Below are 19,641 nucleotides of genomic sequence, written 5' to 3'. Positions count from 1 at the left end.
ATGAAAATATTAGATGCAGCGTGGATCTTTATACGGCATGACGTCCACTGAAGTGGACATGTGATTTTACATCTGCTGTGAAAAAATATGTTGAGTGTTTGACCAAAACCTTTACCATATTGTGGGCCAGATTCTATAATAAAATTGATAAAATTGAGAGTGATAAACAGCCAGCCAATCAGCTCCTGTCTGACATTTTTCAAACACAGTCAGTGACATGGCAGGTAGGAGCTGATTGGCTGGCTGTTTATCACTCTCCATTTTATCACTTTTGAAGCTTAGAGAATCTGGCCCTATGTCATAAACATTAATTTTCTTTATTTGTGTTTATTTGTACCTGCTCTGCTAACTTTGAGTAAAAATATTTGACAGAAATGCCTAAAGCACTCAGTGTCGGTTAACTTTTCTCAACCAATTAATTTCAGTTTAGTTTTTGTGGAAATTAGAAACTGTCACTAGGTGGCATACCTACTAGATTCGGTAGCGCTCCTTTGAGGACTCAATACACTAGTGATGTTAAAATATTGCTTCTAGAAGGGAAAAAAATGACTTCAAAACAGCTGTCCAATGTAGTAGTCTTTATGCAAGAAAGAGTTAATCAAACATTTTTTAACAACATGATAGAACTGGTTTAGTTGCCAGGAGTCAGAGCCGGCCTTAGGCATAGGCCAACTAGGAAATTGCCTAGGGCATTTGGAATGCCTAGGGGCATCAGCAGCTTCTGCTGATTAAAACGATATGCAGCATGCCTATATTCTGTGCGTGAGTGAGGCTGTATCTGCATATGAAATAGTCTATTCATGGAAATCACTGTAACATAGCATTCCGTATATGCAGGTACAGCCACAGTCGCACACAGAATATAGGCATGCCACATATCATTTTAAACATCAGAAGCTCCTTGTGTGTCCTGGTCATAACAATGTAAATAAGACAAATTTTCAGCAAAAAAGGCACACAACATTAGCAGAACTGGCCAGGAGCTGCATGGCCTATTGAGGCAAGATGTATGAGGAAACATCTGTATCCAAGCAGAGGCAGAGGTCACAGTGTTAGTGGCTGTGCGAGTCCTGTCTGCGGGTGGGGTGGTTGTGCAATAGTGTTTGGCATACGTGTAAGGGGCATTATGTGTGTCATGTATAAATGCATTAAAAATGTGTGACGTGTAAGGGGCATTATGTGTGTCAATATGTGTATGAAAGGCATTAATAAAGGTTGGCATAATGTGTAAGGAGCATTATGGTTATAAGGACATTAATAATGTGTGTCAGGTGTAAGGGGCATTACAGTGTGGTATTATCAGGGGTGCAGAGAGAAAGGGGTAGGGGGTACAAATTACCCAGGCCAAAGTCTGATGGAAGGGCCCAGTGGGGGCCTCGGGCCCGTCCCCTTAAGTGACAGCAGCAGCTGCAGCTCTTCTCCTCTGCCCAGCACACACTGCTTTTTGCTGGGTTGCAGTGTGGCCATGGAGGTGCTTAAAATACAATATTTTTTCAGGATTTTTTTCTAAGGGTATAATGTGAATAATATGATGTATATAAGGTAAAGTGTATATAATGTATATAAGGTAAAGTGGTACTACTGTGTGATGTAACGTGAATAAGGGGCACCATCGCATGATATAATGTGAATAAAGTTGCACTACTGTGTGGCATAATTTGAATTGGGGGTACTATTGTGTGGCCATGCCCCTTTCCAGCAAGAACACACCCCTGTTTGGGCTGCGCACCGAATGGGTGCGCTGTTTCTATTTAAAATATTGCGGGTAGGGGCACCAAAATGATGACTGCTATGATGAGGATTGATGGTGCTGGGAAAGGGGAGCAAGGTCAGAGACGGAACTAGTGGCGGTGCTAGGGGGCAACAGTCAAAATCTTGCCTAGGGCATAATTTAGGCTAGGGCCGGCTCTGCCAGGAGTTACAGTGTATCTTCCATTTTGTGCCAGTATTCTTCCATCTTGGAGGATAGCCTCATATTTTACTGCAAGTCGGAAATTTGACATTTTCTGTTTATAAATGATTTATTTATTACAGTCTGTTGTCAGCTTACACGAGTTCGGTAAAAAACCATAACAAGTCTTCTGTGACATCACTCTGCTTAATCCTTTATCTTTCTTTTCCTGCATCTTCAATAACATCAAACTGTGTTTTAGGTTTTGTAGCTTCCTGCATGAGTTCGTGTAACTGCCCGACCTGCTCCTCGCTGAGTGCATCCAGCTTCTGCTTAGACAGAGGAGCCCCGTACTGGTCCCTTTTATCTGACTGCAGTCCTTCTTTGGCTTGTTCTAATAGCATTCCGGCATAGCTCTGGAAAATAAACCACACATCAATCACTAATAGCCTGAATGACAACTGAAACAATACAAATGTCTAATAAACTATGCCACGGTGAGCTATTCACAAAGACTGGTATAATTAAACAATAAATAACAATTTGTTGGTAGTTGAATATGATGGACATAGATATAATGTATATAGATATATTTTGGACCAGCTGAATTGTTTTGGTGATCTAGTATCCCCTGCCGCAACTCCGCCCGCCTATGATATAGGCCCCTATATATTTAGATCTCATATAAAGTTTGGATGTGACGCCTGAATGAAATGGTGTCTGATAAACTCATTTCAATACTTTAGAATAGATAATAACCAGACATGTTGGCAAAATGTGGTTAAAAAGATGGCGCCTATCATGTCAGTGATGTCATCTTCTTACTGCTTTAAAACCCCATGGGGACAGGAAGTGATCTGGAAGCTCTGCCTGATCCCCAATGGGTGGATCTCCTCTATCCTGGCCAAACCATTTGTATCTTTCCCGCACTTTACCATACACATGGACTTCGATTGAGAACGCTAAAGAGGCCCAAAGCCATTTTTTCATGTAAACCATTTGTCTCAATGTTGACCTTGTGCCTGTTGATTTTTAAATAATCAACCATGTCCTGTTGACCTAGGCATTGTCTATGAGGTCATCCACACCCTGGCCAGCATTAGCCTCCATAAAAGTGAAGGCTAAGGACTCCGCACCTCTATGAGGTGAAGTACCACCACTGACCACTAGAGGCCACTCGATGGACCAAATAAGAGGTCATAACAGAATGTGAAAGCAATTTTTGCAGGGACACTGATCTGTTTCAAACTTGCTGGATATAGAGAGGGGTAGCTGTGAAGACAGAGATCGGAGGTATGAACAGATACAGATGGAACCATGTCCATCTAGGTCACTGGCGCACCCAGGCGTCTCGGCTTGCATGCCCGCGTGTCCATTTGGTGGGCATCAAAAAGCGGCATAGATGGACGCGGCTCCACCTGTAGGGACTTTGGGTGGGGTGGAGAGTCTGTGGTCAGCCCAAACTTAAAGTACACCGCAGAAGCTGTCATTGTAATTGGTTATTAATCCTGACCGCTACACAGAAAATGTAAACTTAATGTTGCGAATCAAGTCCCAGTTAGTTTAATTGTTCCGTATATATTTTTGACCGCTATCAATAGCTCTTTTATCCAGTGCAACTTGTATTTTAGGTTTAATAGTGGTGTATTTGAAATCCGTAACCATGCTACAAGTACACCCCGAGATCCTCGCCGTGTAATCATTGCATGTTATTTCCACCAAGTAAAACATCACCTTTCCAAGGGGATGTTTTTGCACGGAGACAAAAAGTTGCCACACGTCTAATTTCAGCCAATTCTCGCTAAATTGCAAACTTTAGTCGTGAACGTGATTTGTTACCATAGTTTCAGCACAGCGAGGTTCTACTGTACCAAGATGACAATTTCTGCCAATGACTGATGTGTGTAATCTTGCATTTTGATTTTCTCAGAAACACTGACATTTTATTCCGTGGAAGACAAATCTATTTCATGTCGTTTAGACCCCTACTGATGCATCCAATGCACAATCTTATGATAAGCTACCGTGGTGTACATATAATCATCCAGTGTCTGTACCGTGCCGATGCCAGCATTATAATGTCAGATAAAGGGCACCAGCTGGAAGGAAGCTTTACTCCGGACACCAGCTTTGGCCACAAACAGCTATGATGATGGAATGGGTTATAAAGTCTGAGAAGCTTCAAGGCAGTTAAGATTGGCATAAAATGTACGTAGGATGCCACGCAAACCCGACAGCTGTGGATCATTGCGGTGAGAATGGAGAGAACAGAAGTGCAACAATGGAGGAGTCCGTCACTGAGAAGACATCTGAATAAATTGACATTTTACTGGATTTATTCTTAGTACATGAGCTGGAGTCCAGTCTTAGTACATGAGCTGGTACATGAGTCCAGGCCGTTGCTTAGAACAATTTAAACTTTTACAAAATTGCCATCTTCATCAAGGCAACAAGGGTCTGATGTGCAGAGAGAGTTAGATTTGGGGGAGTTATTTTGCTTCAGTACCAGGTAAATTCCGGGGCGGAGTGGTGGGCCTCGTCGGGGGAGGAGGCTGTTCTTGGAGCGGATGTTGGGCCTCATTCAGGTCTGTTCGAAGATTGCCTGAGTTTGCACGGGGTCCGATGGTTGCGCCGTGCGCATTTCTGCGCATTTCTGCGTGCATTTCCTCCCCAGTGTGCACGCATATGTAAGGTGGCTCAGAGCAACCTTACATATGCGTGCACCTTCCACATCTTTCAATGGTCGGCGACAAACGGAAAATGTGGGTGGTTCCCCCTGGCCTGCGAATGGATGTTACCGTGTAACATCCATTCGCAGGCCCCTGCGAGCGAGCCGCCCTTGTGAATGGGTGGCGGCAGCCAACCATTGGCAAGGCGGGGTTTGGTTAATTTGCAAGGGTGCGAATTCGCATCCGAGATTATCAACCAGAATAACCCCCGTTGTCTCCAAGCACTGCCTTCTCCATAGTATAAATGGGACCCAGGTCGATCGACCCAGGTTACCCGTTTAAACTGCACAGCAACCCAGGTCACAGCTGTGTTCAACCTGGTCTTGACCAGGGTTGGAATGCCAAGTTGCTAGACCCAGGAAACATGGATGTGGTGCTTTCAGACTTCAGATCAACCCAGGTGAACAGAACAGTTGATTTGGCGGTCTGAAAAGGGTATAATGCCAATGACTACAGCGGTGCGCCAGCTATGTGGTTTGGAAAACGTGGGCTGTTGGTGGATCTCAAGGAACCGGTTTTGCCACCCCTGATGTAGATCAGGACCACCGGACTTTTTTATTCAAAGCAGAAAACCCTGCCTGTATTTTTTTTTTTTTAATTGGATACCGCGGGAATCGGGACATGCGCATACCCGCAGTAATCCAAAATTAGGCATGAGGTCCGCAAAGGTTTTATTTCTGCGAAAATCTCGCACCAAATTGTATACCTTCCAAAATATTTATAATTTAGGTGCAAAATGTGCACTAAACCACAGCAACCAATGAGAACTTGCAAAAGTCAAAAGGAAAAAAAAATAGTTCATTGGTTGCTATGGTTGATTGAACAGTAATTTGACAATTCTCATTATATCGTATTGATGGTATAACCTAGATCAGGGGTGGCCAAACCGGTCCTCTAGATCTATCAATGGTCCATGTTTTCCAGGTTACCTAGCTGCTGCACAGCTGTAGTCAACGGTCACATTTTCAAACCTACTGCATTCATTCCTACTATAGATCCACAGGTTGCCTGGAAAACATGCACCGTTGGTAGATCTTGAGGACAGGTTTAGCCACCCCTGACCTAGATGCTCCAAGCAATGCTGTCTTTCTTCCTTTCTCTACCGGCCACTTGAGAAAGCTATAGGCCAGCAATGCTTCTCCATCTTATCCACCAAGTTCGCCTCGAAGTGCACGCCTCTTTTGTTTGATTGAGCGTTCGACGCGTGTCGCTATCACAGAACAGTGACATCCGAACAGCTGCGTCCGGATACTTTTGTCATTTTGTAAAATAAAGTTTGAATTGATTTTCCTGGCCTCTTACAACACAAAGACACAAACAGGTTACAGAGGACCGGTAATATAGTATAAGAGAGGTGTCATAATGAATGAAAGCTTGTCTGTGAAGCGATGCCCCTTTCATCGGTGAAGGTCAAAAATGCAAACGAAGAAAATCAATAGACATAAAACGATCGTTCAGACGACAATTAAAGCAATTAGTTGGGAACAAGAAGAGAGTAGACTGCTAAGTGTGTACCGTTACAGATGTAATGCCGCCGTCTCTAATGGGTTTAATAAAATGCATTTATCAATAAAACGTCACCCACCGGTTCCTATTACTGAGAACTTAACCTCCTAGCCAGTTATGGAAGTAATTATTGGTTTAATTGATGAATGAGAGAGTGTTTGTAATCAAGGCCAATGGCATGCTGTGATTATTATACTGTACAGTGACTTTACAAATATCATGAATGGAATGCTGGTGCTTGTAGTTCAACGTAAGCAGAAAAGCTGCCCATTGTTAATCTGTGATACAGCTGATTCGCTTTTATTTATGATAGGTGCACGCTGGTGAACTTTATTCACTTTTCCGTTCTGTCGTATGGGTGAGGCAGGAATGAGACGGAACTCACAGCAAAACATTAATCATGACGAGTAAGGGGCTCGGAGTGGATCCTACATGCCCCATCCTTGCTCATTACCATTGCTTATTAACATAGACACAAGCGCTTCATCCTGAATAAGAATAACGAGATGAGTTGTGATACCCCATTCACACCAGCCTTTTTTCCCAGGTTGGCCCCGGGAACAACCCGGGTGTAGTGCTGGTATGAAAGGGACAAAATCCTGGGAGCCATGGCCGCATTTCAACCCTGCTAGCTACCAGGGTTGCTCCTGGGATCTTCCCAGGGCATGGTTCGGTGTGAACAGGTAACCCAGGTTGAGCAACCCGGGTCTCATTCAAAGTATGGAGGAGGCAGCGCTGTCAAGTGCTGCCTCCTCCGTCACCCTTCAACGATGCTCAGCCAATCTGCCCCGCTCCCCGTGTGACGTCATCGACCTGGCAATAAGCTGGGTTGGCACCAGAGCTTGCAGACTGCAAATGCTGGGACGCTCCTGGAATGGACCCGTGTCTTAATCCCGGCATTTGCGGTATGAAAGGGGTATTAGGAGTCAAAAAAGCAACAATTTGGTATTTTGCGCAAAACATGACTTTAGACCCTTATCTGGGGCATCATGAAAAAACTGCGACCAGTGGCCCATACACACTGCCCAATCCGCTGGGTATGACATCACAAATTGGTGGGCGAAATCACCAGCACGGCTGTAGGGGCGGTCGGTGGATCGCTCTTACGCAAAGCACGGTACCCCGATATCTTTAGATATATCGGGCGTTGGCTATGGAGCACAGCCAACACGATATATCTTTGAACGTTGCCAATCACAGATATATCGATGGTACACACTGGCCGATGGTGCATCGACAGATCGGCCGTTCAATCGAACGTCCAATATATCGGCCAGTGTGTACGCACCTTTAGTAAATAGACCCCTTAGAATCATATATATTAACCCATCCATTTATTAATCCATTTATCGACTGTCCTCTGATAGGCTGCGGTGGGTTAAAAGACCTCTGGAAATAACTGTATTAAGTGATTCTGGTTGACACCCAGCGATGCGTGCCATTTTTAGCCCGCCCGCCTCGCAGATGCCGCCCTCATGAATGTTTTGCATAAACATCCATTCGCAGCCTATGGGCGACACCCACATCATACGCTGGCCGCCGACCATCGAATTACGTGGTGCAAACACGCAAATCTAAGATACTCTCAGCTGCCAGCCCCTAACACCCACGTCACTGGGTCACCCATGAAACACTGGGGCGTTCCCATGGGCGCGACTACCCACCGCCGCACCGCGCCCTCACTGATGAGTGCATGCACATGTGCAGAAATACACACGCACAGTAAGAAAACATTGCACACCGCTGCGAATTCACAATGCTGCACATGGACCCAAATAAGGCCTAAGTGTGTAGAGAAAGTTGTTTCTTTTTTCTTCTAGATTAATTATAGAAGCTGCGAGAACAATTAGGATTCTGCGCATGGAGAACCGATACTAAAAACACTCATATAATAGAACTGAACGCAGGAGGCAATTTCGAAATTGCGCACTTTTATATAGCAAAAGGCTCCTCAGAATTAGATATAAGCCCTATGATTACACTCTGATGTACCAGCCTCAGTACAATAGGAGTTCATTTAGACTGTGCTATGAATTCAGCTATCGTTTTATGCCATCTGTAACCTCGGAACAAACGCACCAAAGGGGCGATTTACTCTGTTATACGTTCCACATTCCGCAACACTGTATTTCACCGAGCAGGCATATTTATCAGGCCGGGATAACGGAACGGTAGATAGTGCTGTATATTGTGATGGTCTGCTGAGAAACCCAGCCGGGGAAAGTGCGACTCCACGACGCCTCCCCGGCACAATCAGCGCAAATCCCCTCAGTAATAACTCTCAATGTAATTAAATCACTTCATCATAGCTGCGAGGTATCTCAGTGTGTGAGGGGAGCACAGGACAGGGAGCGGAGGAGCAGTCGTGTGTCCTCCGAAAAGGCTTTTAACCCTAATGGCTGCTAGCGTCTAATTGGAAAATTAGATTTATTAAAATCGATTGTATGTTTACAGTTCTTTTGCTACCGTATGCATACAACTGTGAAGATGCTATATTGGGGGTGGTACTGCGCTCTACCTAGCTAATATATGTGGTGCTGCGATTCTAGGTATTGTCCTCTACCTCTATTACTTAATTTCTGCAGGGTCTCCCGAGTACCGGCTCCCAATAAAATTAACGCTAGAATGACTGTGTGTGAGGTAGGGAATATAGATTGTAAGCTCCACTGGGGCAGGGACTGATGTGAGTGTTCTCTGTACAGAGCTGCGAAATATGTGTGCACTATATAACGTGATAAATAAATAAACCTTAATCGGCGTTGGCCTTCTAGGCCTAAAAGTGGGCATTACTGCCTCACAGCACTGAGGTCATGGGTTCAATTCCCACCATGGCCCTGTGTGGAGTTTGTATATTCTCCCTGTGCTTGTGTGGGTTTTCTCCGGGTACTCCGGTTTCCTTCCACAATCCAAAAATATACTGGTAGGTTGTTTGGCTCCTAACTAAATTAACCCTAGAATGTCTGTGTGTGCGTGTACATGTGGTAGGGAATATAGATTGTAAGCTCCACTGGGGCAGGGACTGATGTGAATGTTCAAATATACTCTGTAAAGCGCTGCATAGTATGTGTGCGCTATATAAGAAACTGGTAATAAATAAATAAAACGCACATTTACTGACAGGTGAATTTTTATATTTTATATGTTAGGAAATATGTGCTCTAGCCCTGGAAGTCCACTGTCGATTAAGATTTTAAATCGATCAACATCGACCTAATATATAGGGTAAATATACCCCTACATATTTTTAAAAATGCCCCCCTCCCTCCAAACAAAACGAGGGTCTTGTTGTCTATACAGTCACAAGGATAACAGGAGCTAGTCTCACGTCACGCAGCATGATGATTGGTCTGTGTTGTAATACAAGCTGTTAATTGGCTGCTGAGGCATCACCGCTGTTTGCCACATGCAGCCGGACCAGGAGGAAAAAGCAGTGGGTTACGTACTGACAGTATTATTGGTAGTTGGGACCTACCGTTACTGCAGTAGTGATTACCGGGTACTTATATAAGCCGACATTATTAGATATTACTCTAGTTAATGGCTTATTACTGGGCACGCCAGTTTTTGCTGATACATAAACATATATATTATTATTCAACACTAAGGGCCTGTTTCCGATTCGGAAGCAATATCGATGTCGCACACAGTTAAGCGACACCGGACATGGGGGGAGATTCTCTAAGAATTATAATTATCGCATATGTTCTAACATATGCGATAATTATAGCAAAGGTCAGCTGTGGGGCGGCGGTGGGATGCGGTAGATGCCCCCCGCCGCGTTAACCCGCCGCCGATGCCCCCCGCCGCGTTAACCCGCTTACAGCATCCCAAAATGCGGTAAAAACCAGATAACGGGGTTTTTAACGCATTTTTAGCTTAGAGAATCTCCCCCACAGTGAGTTGTGCTGCTGCTTACCTCTGGAACTGTGGGGGCATTTATGTGTGGCACTGTGGGGGCATATGTGGCACTGGGGGCATATGTGTGGCACTCTGGGGGCATATATGGCACTGGGGGCATATAAGTGGCACTGTGGGGGCATGTGTGTGGCACTGTGGGGGCATATATGGCACTGGGGGCATATGTGTGGCACTGTGGGGGCAGATTAGTAATGTGCATCAGTTGTGCGGAGCAATGAGCATTATGGTGTGGGGCATAATGTGTAACGGGCACTATGGCATGGGTCATGGGTGTGTGACGCGTAACAGGCATTACTGTGTAAATTTTGGCCGTGTGACTTTTTGGTGTGCAATATTCCAGCCACTCCCCCTAGTGTCATATGACCACACCCCTGACCACCCCCATTTTTCCATGGCACAGTACCACTAAGTCGTTTTTTTTACTTGCACCACTGGTTTCATGCAAAAGCAGCCAGTATTTACCCTGCATATGAGAAGAAAAAAAATTCCCCATTGCATTGACCAATAGTTCATCTTTTCATTCCATTCTTTCATTTTGCTTTGCTCCCAACCTGTAAATCCCCTCGGTATCATGTGAGGGGATTTGTACCCTAACACATACTATCGCATACGGCCACGCAGCGGGAAAAAAAACATTCGATGGTCACTCACCATCGAATGATTTTTCTGCTGTCCGATAATAAGTCAGTCTAGACTGACTTTTATTATGCCCACAGATCACCGAATTCGGGACGAGTGCTGCTGTCATGTGACGTCCGCTGCTCACCCCAAACAGGCAGGATGGGGCCGAAATCAGACCCTAACGCACTGAATCGGGTTTATTTCCAAAGCTAGAGAACCGTTGAAATGGAGCAGATTTTGGGCAACCTATATCTCTAAACGCTCGTACGGGCTTCTTTATCTAGATGTCTGCTACCACGGAGAATGATCGTTTGTGGCCTAAACCTAATCCCCCCCCCCATCACACTTCCTCTCCACATTGCTGCCCATATAGCGTCGCCTTTAAGCTTTATGCTTTGTAGAACGTCTTTTAAAAGAAATCAATACAGTAAAAAAAAAGGGAAGAAAAGGAATGTATGGATTAGTGTTTAATAACACCCCCGCTCTGGACAGTCGCTTACAAGAGACAATCGTACTGAATTGCAGGCTCCAGGCATTACATGGAAGAATATACACATCAGAGGCGTATTTCCAGTTTCGTTCGAGATAAACAAAGGCAGCGGCTGTACAAAGGAGATCCACCAGCTTTATGTTCTGCTGCTGCAAAGGTCACATTATAATAACACAGTAGGGAATATTATCCATGCTGGAATCATACCTGGGACACACAATCCATGTTGCCACCTATATAGCCTTTATGAGTTATACCCCTTTCAGACAGAAGAATCCCAAAAACCCAGGTATTTCCTGGATACAAAAACCCGGGTAGAACTAGGCAGCAAGGGGCTGACCCCCTTTCACACAGGAGCAAAAACACGGGTATTTCCCGTGTCGACCCCTTTCACACAGAAGCCGGATTTTTTCCTGCAAAACTCTGTGTGTCATAAGAAAAGGACAGTTTTAAAGGCACACAGAGATGAGGTCATGAAAAGTGGGAGGTGTCTGATCACTGCATTGCATTAAACATTGCATTAAACGGATCTCCTCATCTTTCCAATGCGCCATGGCCATTTAGTGCTGCGCTGCACGCCACTGCCACGCCCGCTCAGCCAATCAGGGAAGCTGTAAAGATCAGCCAATCACGCAGTGCCATGTTGCACAGCCAATCAGCATGATTTTTCAATAGTCGGGAGAAAAACACAGGTCGGACCCTTTCACACAGCCGCAAACACGTGTTTGACACAGGAAAAACCCAGGTAAATACCTGGGTCAAAGTCCCGGAACTTTAGACCCGTGTTGACCCTTTCAGACAGAAGAAAAACCCAGGTCGACACGACAAGAGCAGGGAAATTCCCGGGTCTTTTTTTCTGTCTGAAAGGGGTATTACAGTACTTACGGCAAGTTTCAGGAGGAAAAGGGTCATAATCTATTGGAGTCTACCCCGCAGCAACAGAAACTCTTGTTTTGCATTATAAAGCCCCCGTACACACGAGGAGATATTGGTTAGGATATCGCTCAGAAAAGGCTTCACTGCAAGTACATATGGATGACGTACGGTCAGAATAATGATGCTGGCATTCATAAGGAGGAAATGGGGAGGGGCTAAATATGCAAATTGCAATAGGTGGTAATGTGCCGAGAGGCAGAGAGCGGCAGTAAGGTCACATGACTGCCATGACCCAGGAGACGCAGCTGGAGCTGGTGCAGCAGTAGGGGCAGGTAAGTTACCACTCGGCATGTCTACATGACGAATGATGACATGGTCAATGTCGATAGTAAGACCATGTCGTCATATAAGACCACACCCGTGTAGTACAAGATGATTAGGGCCCTTATACAGACCTGATCGCAGTACAAATTAGTTCTCAAAATGGCCAAAAGCATGTGCACTGCAGGTGGGGCAGATGTAACATGTATAGAGAGAGTTAGACTTATGTGAGTTATTTTGTTTCTGTGCAGGGTAAATACTGGCTGCATTATTTTTACACTGCCATTTAGATTTCAGTTTCAACACACCCCACCCAAATTGAACTCTCTCTGCACATGTTACATCTGCCCCACCTGCAGTGCACATGGTTTTGCCCATTTTGAGAACAAATTTGTACTGCGATCGGATCTGAATAAGGGCCAAGGTGTAGAATAGTATTAGCCTATTGTGCTTATCGGGGTCTCCTGTATTTGTACCATTCACAAACCAAAACTTTGGGGTAGATGTATGAAGCAGTTATAAGGGAGGAGAAGTGAGCCAGAGTAGAAGTGGCCCATGGCAACCAATCAGCTGCTCTGTATATTATTATATTATGCAAATGATAGATGTTAAGTCAATGCTGATTGGTTGCCATGGGCCACTTCTCCTCTGGCTCACTTATCACCTCTTCATACCCCTTTGTCACGTGAAGCTTTAATTCCGAACGTTTCCCATGACAACCTCTTCCTGCCCCTGTATTTGATCAGAAATGAAAAAATACTGTATGTCCATTCTTAGAACGAACACCTGAGTATTGGAAGGTGTAATTATGCATCCTGTCGGCCCTTGCCGTAGGGGTCTCCAAACATTCGGCTTCGCACTATGTGATCCCAACATTATTATAGAGAACCTGATGGAGCACAATCATTACATGACAGCACACTCATTATGTAATACACTTATCCCAGCTCTTGTACAGGGAAAATTGCTAAATGAGCCCTCTTCATATTTCTCTATGATCATCCTGCTTGATGTACGAAGCTGCAATTTACTGATATACAGTAGACAGATGAGGGGTCTTACGCTCCCAGATCAGAGCTTCTAAGGAGGCGCTGCACTAGGAGGACACGTATACGGCATATACTGTGCACAGCACCAGGTATATACAGCGCAGATAAGGAGACGCTGCACTAGGAGGACACGTATACGGCATATACTGTGCACAGCACCAGGTGTATACAGCGCAGAAAAGGAAACACTGCACTAGGAGGACACGTATACGGCATATACTGTGCACAGCACCAGGTACATACAGCGCAGATAAGGAAACGCTGCACTAGGAGGACACGTATACGGCATATACTGTGCACAGCACCAGGTATATACAGTGCAGATAAGGAGACGCTGCACTAGGAGGACACATATATGGCATATACTGTGCACAGCACCAGGTATATACAGCGCAGATAAGGAAATTCTGCACTAGGAGGACACGGATACGGCATATACTGTGCACAGCACCAGGTATATACAGCACAGATAAGGAAACGCTGCACTAGGAGGACACGTATACGACATATACTGTGCACAGCACCAGGTATATACAGCGCAGATAAGGAAATGCTGCACTAGGAGGACACATATATGGCATATACTGTGCACAGCACCAGGTATATACAGCGCAGAGAAGGAAATGCTGCACTAGGAGGACACGGATACGGCATATACTGTGCACAGCACCAGGTATATACAGCACAGATAAGGAAACGCTGCACTAGGAGGACACATATACGACATATACTGTGCACAGCACCAGGTATATACAGCACAGATAAGGAAACGCTGCACTAGGAGGACACGTATACGACATATACTGTGCACAGCACCAGGTATATACAGTGCAGATAAGGAAACGCTGCACTAGGAGGACACGTGTACGGCATATACTGTGCACAGCACCAGGTATATGCAGCACAGATAAGGAGACGCTGCACTAGGAGGATACGTGTACGGCATATACTGTGCACAGCACCAGGTACATACAGCGCAGAAAAGGAAACGCTGCACTAGGAGGACACGGATACAACATATAATGTGCACAGCACCAGGTATATACAGCACAGATAAGGAGACGCTGCACTAGGAGGACACGTGTACGGCATATACTGTGCACAGCACCAGGTATATACAGCACAGAAAAGGAAACACTGCACTAGGAGGACACGTGTACGGCATATGCTGTGCCCAGCACCAGGTATACACAGCGCAGATAAGGGAACGCTGCACATCCTGCTTGATGTACGAAGCTGCAATTTACTGATATACAGTAGACAGATGAGGGGTCTTACTCTCCCAGATCAGAGCTTCTTAGGAGGCGCTGCACTAGGAGGACACGTATACGGCATATACTGTGCACAGCACCAGGTATATACAGCGCAGATAAGGAAATGCTGCACTAGGAGGACACGTATTCGGCATATACTGTGCACAGCACCAGGTACATACAGCACAGATAAGGAAACTCTGCACTTGGAGGACACGTATACGGCATATACTGTGCACAGCACCAGGTATATACAGCACAGATAAGGAAACGCTGCACTTGGAGGACACGTATACGGCATATACTGTGCACAGCACCAGGTATATACAGCACAGAACAGCACAGATAAGGAAACGCTGCACTTGGAGGACACGTATATGGCATATACTGTGCACAGCACCAGGTATATACAGCGCAGATAAGGAAACGCTGCACTAGGAAGACACGTATACGGCATATAATGTGCACAGCACCAGGTATATACAGCACAGATAAGGAGACCATGCACTAGGAGGACACGGATACAGCATCTAATGTGCACAGCACCAGGTATATACAGCGCAGATAAGGAGACGCTGCAGTAGGAGGACACGTATACACCATATAATGTGCACAGCACCAGGTATATACAGCGCAGATAAGGAAACGCTGCACTAGGAGGACACGTATATGGCATATACTGTGTACAGCACCAGGTATATACAGTGCAGATAAGGAAACGCTGCACTAGGAGGACACGTATATGGCATATACTGTGTACAGCACCAGGTATATACAGTGCAGATAAGAAAACCCTGCACTAGGAGGACACAGATACAGCATATAATGTGCACAGCACCAGGTATATACAGCGCAGATAAGGAAACGCTGCACTAGTAGGACACAGATACGGCATATAATGTGCACAGCACCAGGTATATACAGCGCAGATAAGGAAACGCTGCACTAAGAGGACACAGATACGGCATATAATGTGCACAGCACCAGGTATATACAGCGCAGATAAGGAGACGCTGCAGTAGGAGGACACGTATATGGCATATACTGTGTACAGCACCAGGTATATACAGTGCAGATAAGAAAACCCTGCTCTAGGAGGACACAGATACGGCATATAATGTGCACAGCACCAGGTATATACAGCGCAGATAAGGAAACGCTGCACTAAGAGGACACAGATACGGCATATAATGTGCACAGCACCAGGTATATACAGCGCAGATAAGGAAACGCTGCACTAGGAGGACACAGATATGGCATATAATGTGCACAGCACCAGGTATATACAGTGCAGATAAGAAAACGCTGCACTAGAAGGACACAGATACGGCATATAATGTGCACAGCACCAGGTATATACAGTGCAGATAAGGAAACGCTGCACTAGAAGGACACAGATACGGCATTAAATGTGCACAGCACCAGGTATATACAGTGCAGATAAGAAAACGCTGCACTAGAAGGACACAGATACGGCATATAATGTGCACTGCACCAGGTATATACAGCGCAGATAAGGAGACGCTGCACTAGGAGGACACGTATACACCATATAATGTGCACAGCACCAGGTATATACAGCGCAGATAAGGAAACGCTGCACTAGGAGGACACAGATATGGCATATAATGTGCACAGCACCAGGTATATACAGCGCAGATAAGGAAACGCTGCACTAGGAGGACACAGATACGGCATATAATGTGCACAGCACCAGGTATATACAGTGCAGATAAGGAAACGCTGCACTAGGAGGACACAGATACGGCATATAATGTGCACAGCACCAGGTAAATACAGTGCAGATAAGGAAACGCTGCACTAGAAGGACACGTATACGGCATTAAATGTGTAGACTGATCCGGAAGTGATCCACGGCAATGGGAGACTTCTTCCGCCATCAGGCTTATTTTTCGGACATTACCAAAATTATTTTCAAGAACCCACAACTGGCCTGCAGTGTACCCCCAGAGGTACAGGTACCTCGGGTTGGGAACCACTTGTCTATATGACCACGGCAATTTTCAGATTAATGCAATTGTCCCCGAGTATAACTTTTATTATTACTACTAGTTTATATTAATGACGGCGCCAGGAGCCGTGCACGCCCGGAATGAGCAACTGCCATATAGCGTATATGTTATCGCAAAATTGCATGTAGCCACACTACAGATGTTGTTGAACTACACATCCCAGCATGCCCTGCTACAGTTTTGCTATTTGGCCATGCTAAATCTGTTGCAGGGCATGCTGGGATGTGTAGTTCAACAACAGCTGGAGGGCTAAAGGTTCCCTCTCCTTGCATTAGGTCCTCGATGGCTAACCTTGACACCCCAGATGCTTTTAAACTACACATCCCAGCATGCTCTGCTTCAGTTTTGCTATTTTGGCCATGCTAAATCTGTTGCAGGGCATGCTGGGATGTGTAGTTCAACAACAGCTGGAGTGTCAAGGTTAGCCTTCAAGGCACTAGGTGGACATAAGCAAAAGGATGATTCGTAAATAGGTTGACATGGGCTTTTCAGGTGTTTTTTGGTGTCTATGTCGACACCTGAGCACATTAACCCCCAATTAGTGTAGTGCGTATTCTCACCGGACTGGCCATGCTTCGGGTGAGGTGCCTCACCTCTCTAACGCTACACTACGCGCATATTACCGTTCCATCAGAGTCCACGTGGAAGGTAAAGAATAAAAAAAAGTCCCCAAAAATTTGTAAAACTTTTGAAAAACGTATTTATGTCAACAATCGCCCTTTCGACCTTTTGTTGACCTAGTGCGTGTCAACCGTTTGTCAATGTTGACCTTTTTCATGTTGACCTTTCGACAATGTTGACGTACTGACTGTCTACCTAGCCATTGGGGGGTATTCAATCTCCGATGATATTTCCACCAGGCGGAAATACCGTCTGTTTTCGACAAGAATAGGTTGAATTTACCTTCCGCCTATTCACTGTCAGCTCCATCGGCACGTCCATGTAGTGGCAAAACGGACGTCAATAGTCCAAATGCCCGCGTATTTGACAATCCTTTCAACAAAGTCGAATCTGCATTGCGAGTCCCGGCTTACTTCGGGATTAAATACTGACGGACTAGCAGAAATATCAGGCGAGACTGAATACCCCCATTGTCTCCGAGCTATCCGGATAACCTAATAAAATCAGACCATTTGTAATCGGAAACAAAACAACAAGAGGTAACGAATTACAGGGAGTCCTGTTTGAAAACTCAGCGACATGTAACAACTACAGGTCACTGAATAAGTAGCTCATGCGTAGGGGGTACAAAGGGATTTAAATGACTTTAAGAACAGCTACTACTTACGTAACATAGATAGGCAGCAATCCCTTAGAAGCCACAGATCGGAAACAAGGCAATGCCTGTTATGGAATTGCGAACGGAAGACAAAAACACTGATGATTTGTCTTGCGCGGCCATTTGGCAGCGTAACAGTCTAAATGTTGCCAAGTGCACTAAGAACGTATCCACTTGTAACAGGGACAATCAGCGACGGGACATTTACTGTTCTCTTGATGGACAAATCTGTTATTTCTTGAATATTTCTTGAATTTTTTTTCCATAGCATTTAAATTGTCATCAAGAAGCACTGTTTTCCCGACGCATAATCTCACAGTATCAGTGAGCGCCATCTACTGGCAGTCAACTGCAGTGCAACAAGAAATCCAGCATCGATCTTTTTTTTATTAATATTATTTGTTTGTACAGAACCGACATATTACGCAGCCATTTGCAGATTAGTCCGTGCCGCAATGGAGCTTACAATCTAAATTCTCTACCATGCAAACACAAACTAGGGTACATTTCAACCAGAGTAAAGCGCCTGGACGTATTAAGAGGGTGGCGAGAGATCAGGAACCAACGGAAGATGTGCAGAGAACGTGCACACTCCTCAGGGATTGCTATACTGATAGCAGAGCTGGACATGCGCAGAACGATGAAAAAAACGTTGGGGGCGGACACCCGCCTGTGGTCCTGCCTGTTTGGGGCGGGCAGAGGACATCACATGATCTCAGCGTCACCCTGAATTCATACAAAGTAAATCCGGGCTTACTTTTATGCGCGAAGATATGAAAAATCATTCAATGGCGAGTCATTTTTCCTCTCTGCGGCAGCATGCGAGGGGACGTGTAAGTGTACGCATCTGCTCGCAGCGTAGCGCGGGGAATCAGGTGGCAGCGTGTGCATTGTCCATTTGAGAAGGTATTTGCCTTTGCGAGTGAACCAGAATAAGGGCCATAGTTCCACAGTGTCTGAAGGGATGTAGTTTGGACGGTCCTGTATAATAGGTTAATGGGATGATGACGAGTCCGGCAGTCTCGTCATTTCTGCCTATAATAACAAAAGCAGCTGTGTTGTATTGCTGGCTCTGCTCTTTCCCAATACCTGGCTTTAACCATTTCTATATAAGATCTCCTGCCCGATACACTATGTGCTTGTGCTCTAACAACACAACAATGATAAGGAGACGCAGCCTCCAGAAAGGATAATGACACTCGGTGACATCTCGTCTCCCGGGACGGAGCGCTCATCCAGTTCTATGAGTGACGAGCGAAGCTTACGCTGGCACAGTGTTAGGGACCTGCAGAGATTCTATTCCGGAACATGTAATTGTGATAACAAGCAACTGCCATAATCCTGCTTATATTCATTCCCTCTCCCAGGACCTAGGCTCCCAGGTGAAGACTACGGAGGCTAAACAACCAGATACAGAAGAAATCTATAAATAAGAAAATTGTCGAAGACCTTAGATCGGTTAAATGCCCTCCCTTCTATAAACGGGCAGGCGTCGGTCAGCACCGGAGCCGCGGGATATTATTGGCTGTGAGCTGCAATTCACAACGATTATGTCCAACCCGTTTCATAGGTATTCATGTTCATTCTAGCGCCTGTCAAAACCTGCGCAGTATCTCTTTCCTGCCTGGGGTGTCGCTTTGGTGCTCGTAGCACACACTGGTCTGTACCTCAGCAC

At 45.4% G+C, this 19,641-nt stretch overlaps 1 protein-coding gene across 4 annotated transcripts in view; it reads right to left on the bottom strand.

Moving 5' to 3' along the window:
- Positions 1-563: 563 nt before the first annotated feature.
- SDHAF3 (succinate dehydrogenase complex assembly factor 3) overlaps positions 564-19,641 on the bottom strand; it is a 41,209-nt gene continuing 22,131 nt past the window's right edge. For all 4 annotated transcript variants that reach the window (XM_083189474.1, XM_083189475.1, XM_083189473.1 and 1 more), the window contains exon 3: positions 564-2,307. In XM_083189474.1, coding sequence (XP_083045600.1) covers positions 2,107-2,307 — 201 coding nt within the window. In that variant the 3' untranslated portion in view covers positions 564-2,106. The remainder of the gene's footprint in view (positions 2,308-19,641) is intronic.

The sequence above is a fragment of the Crinia signifera genome, chromosome 5, assembly GCF_055691185.1.
Source record: "Crinia signifera chromosome 5, ASM5569118v1, whole genome shotgun sequence".
Classification (NCBI taxonomy): domain Eukaryota; kingdom Metazoa; phylum Chordata; class Amphibia; order Anura; family Myobatrachidae; genus Crinia; species Crinia signifera.
This window is presented reverse-complemented; position numbering and strand designations above follow the sequence as displayed.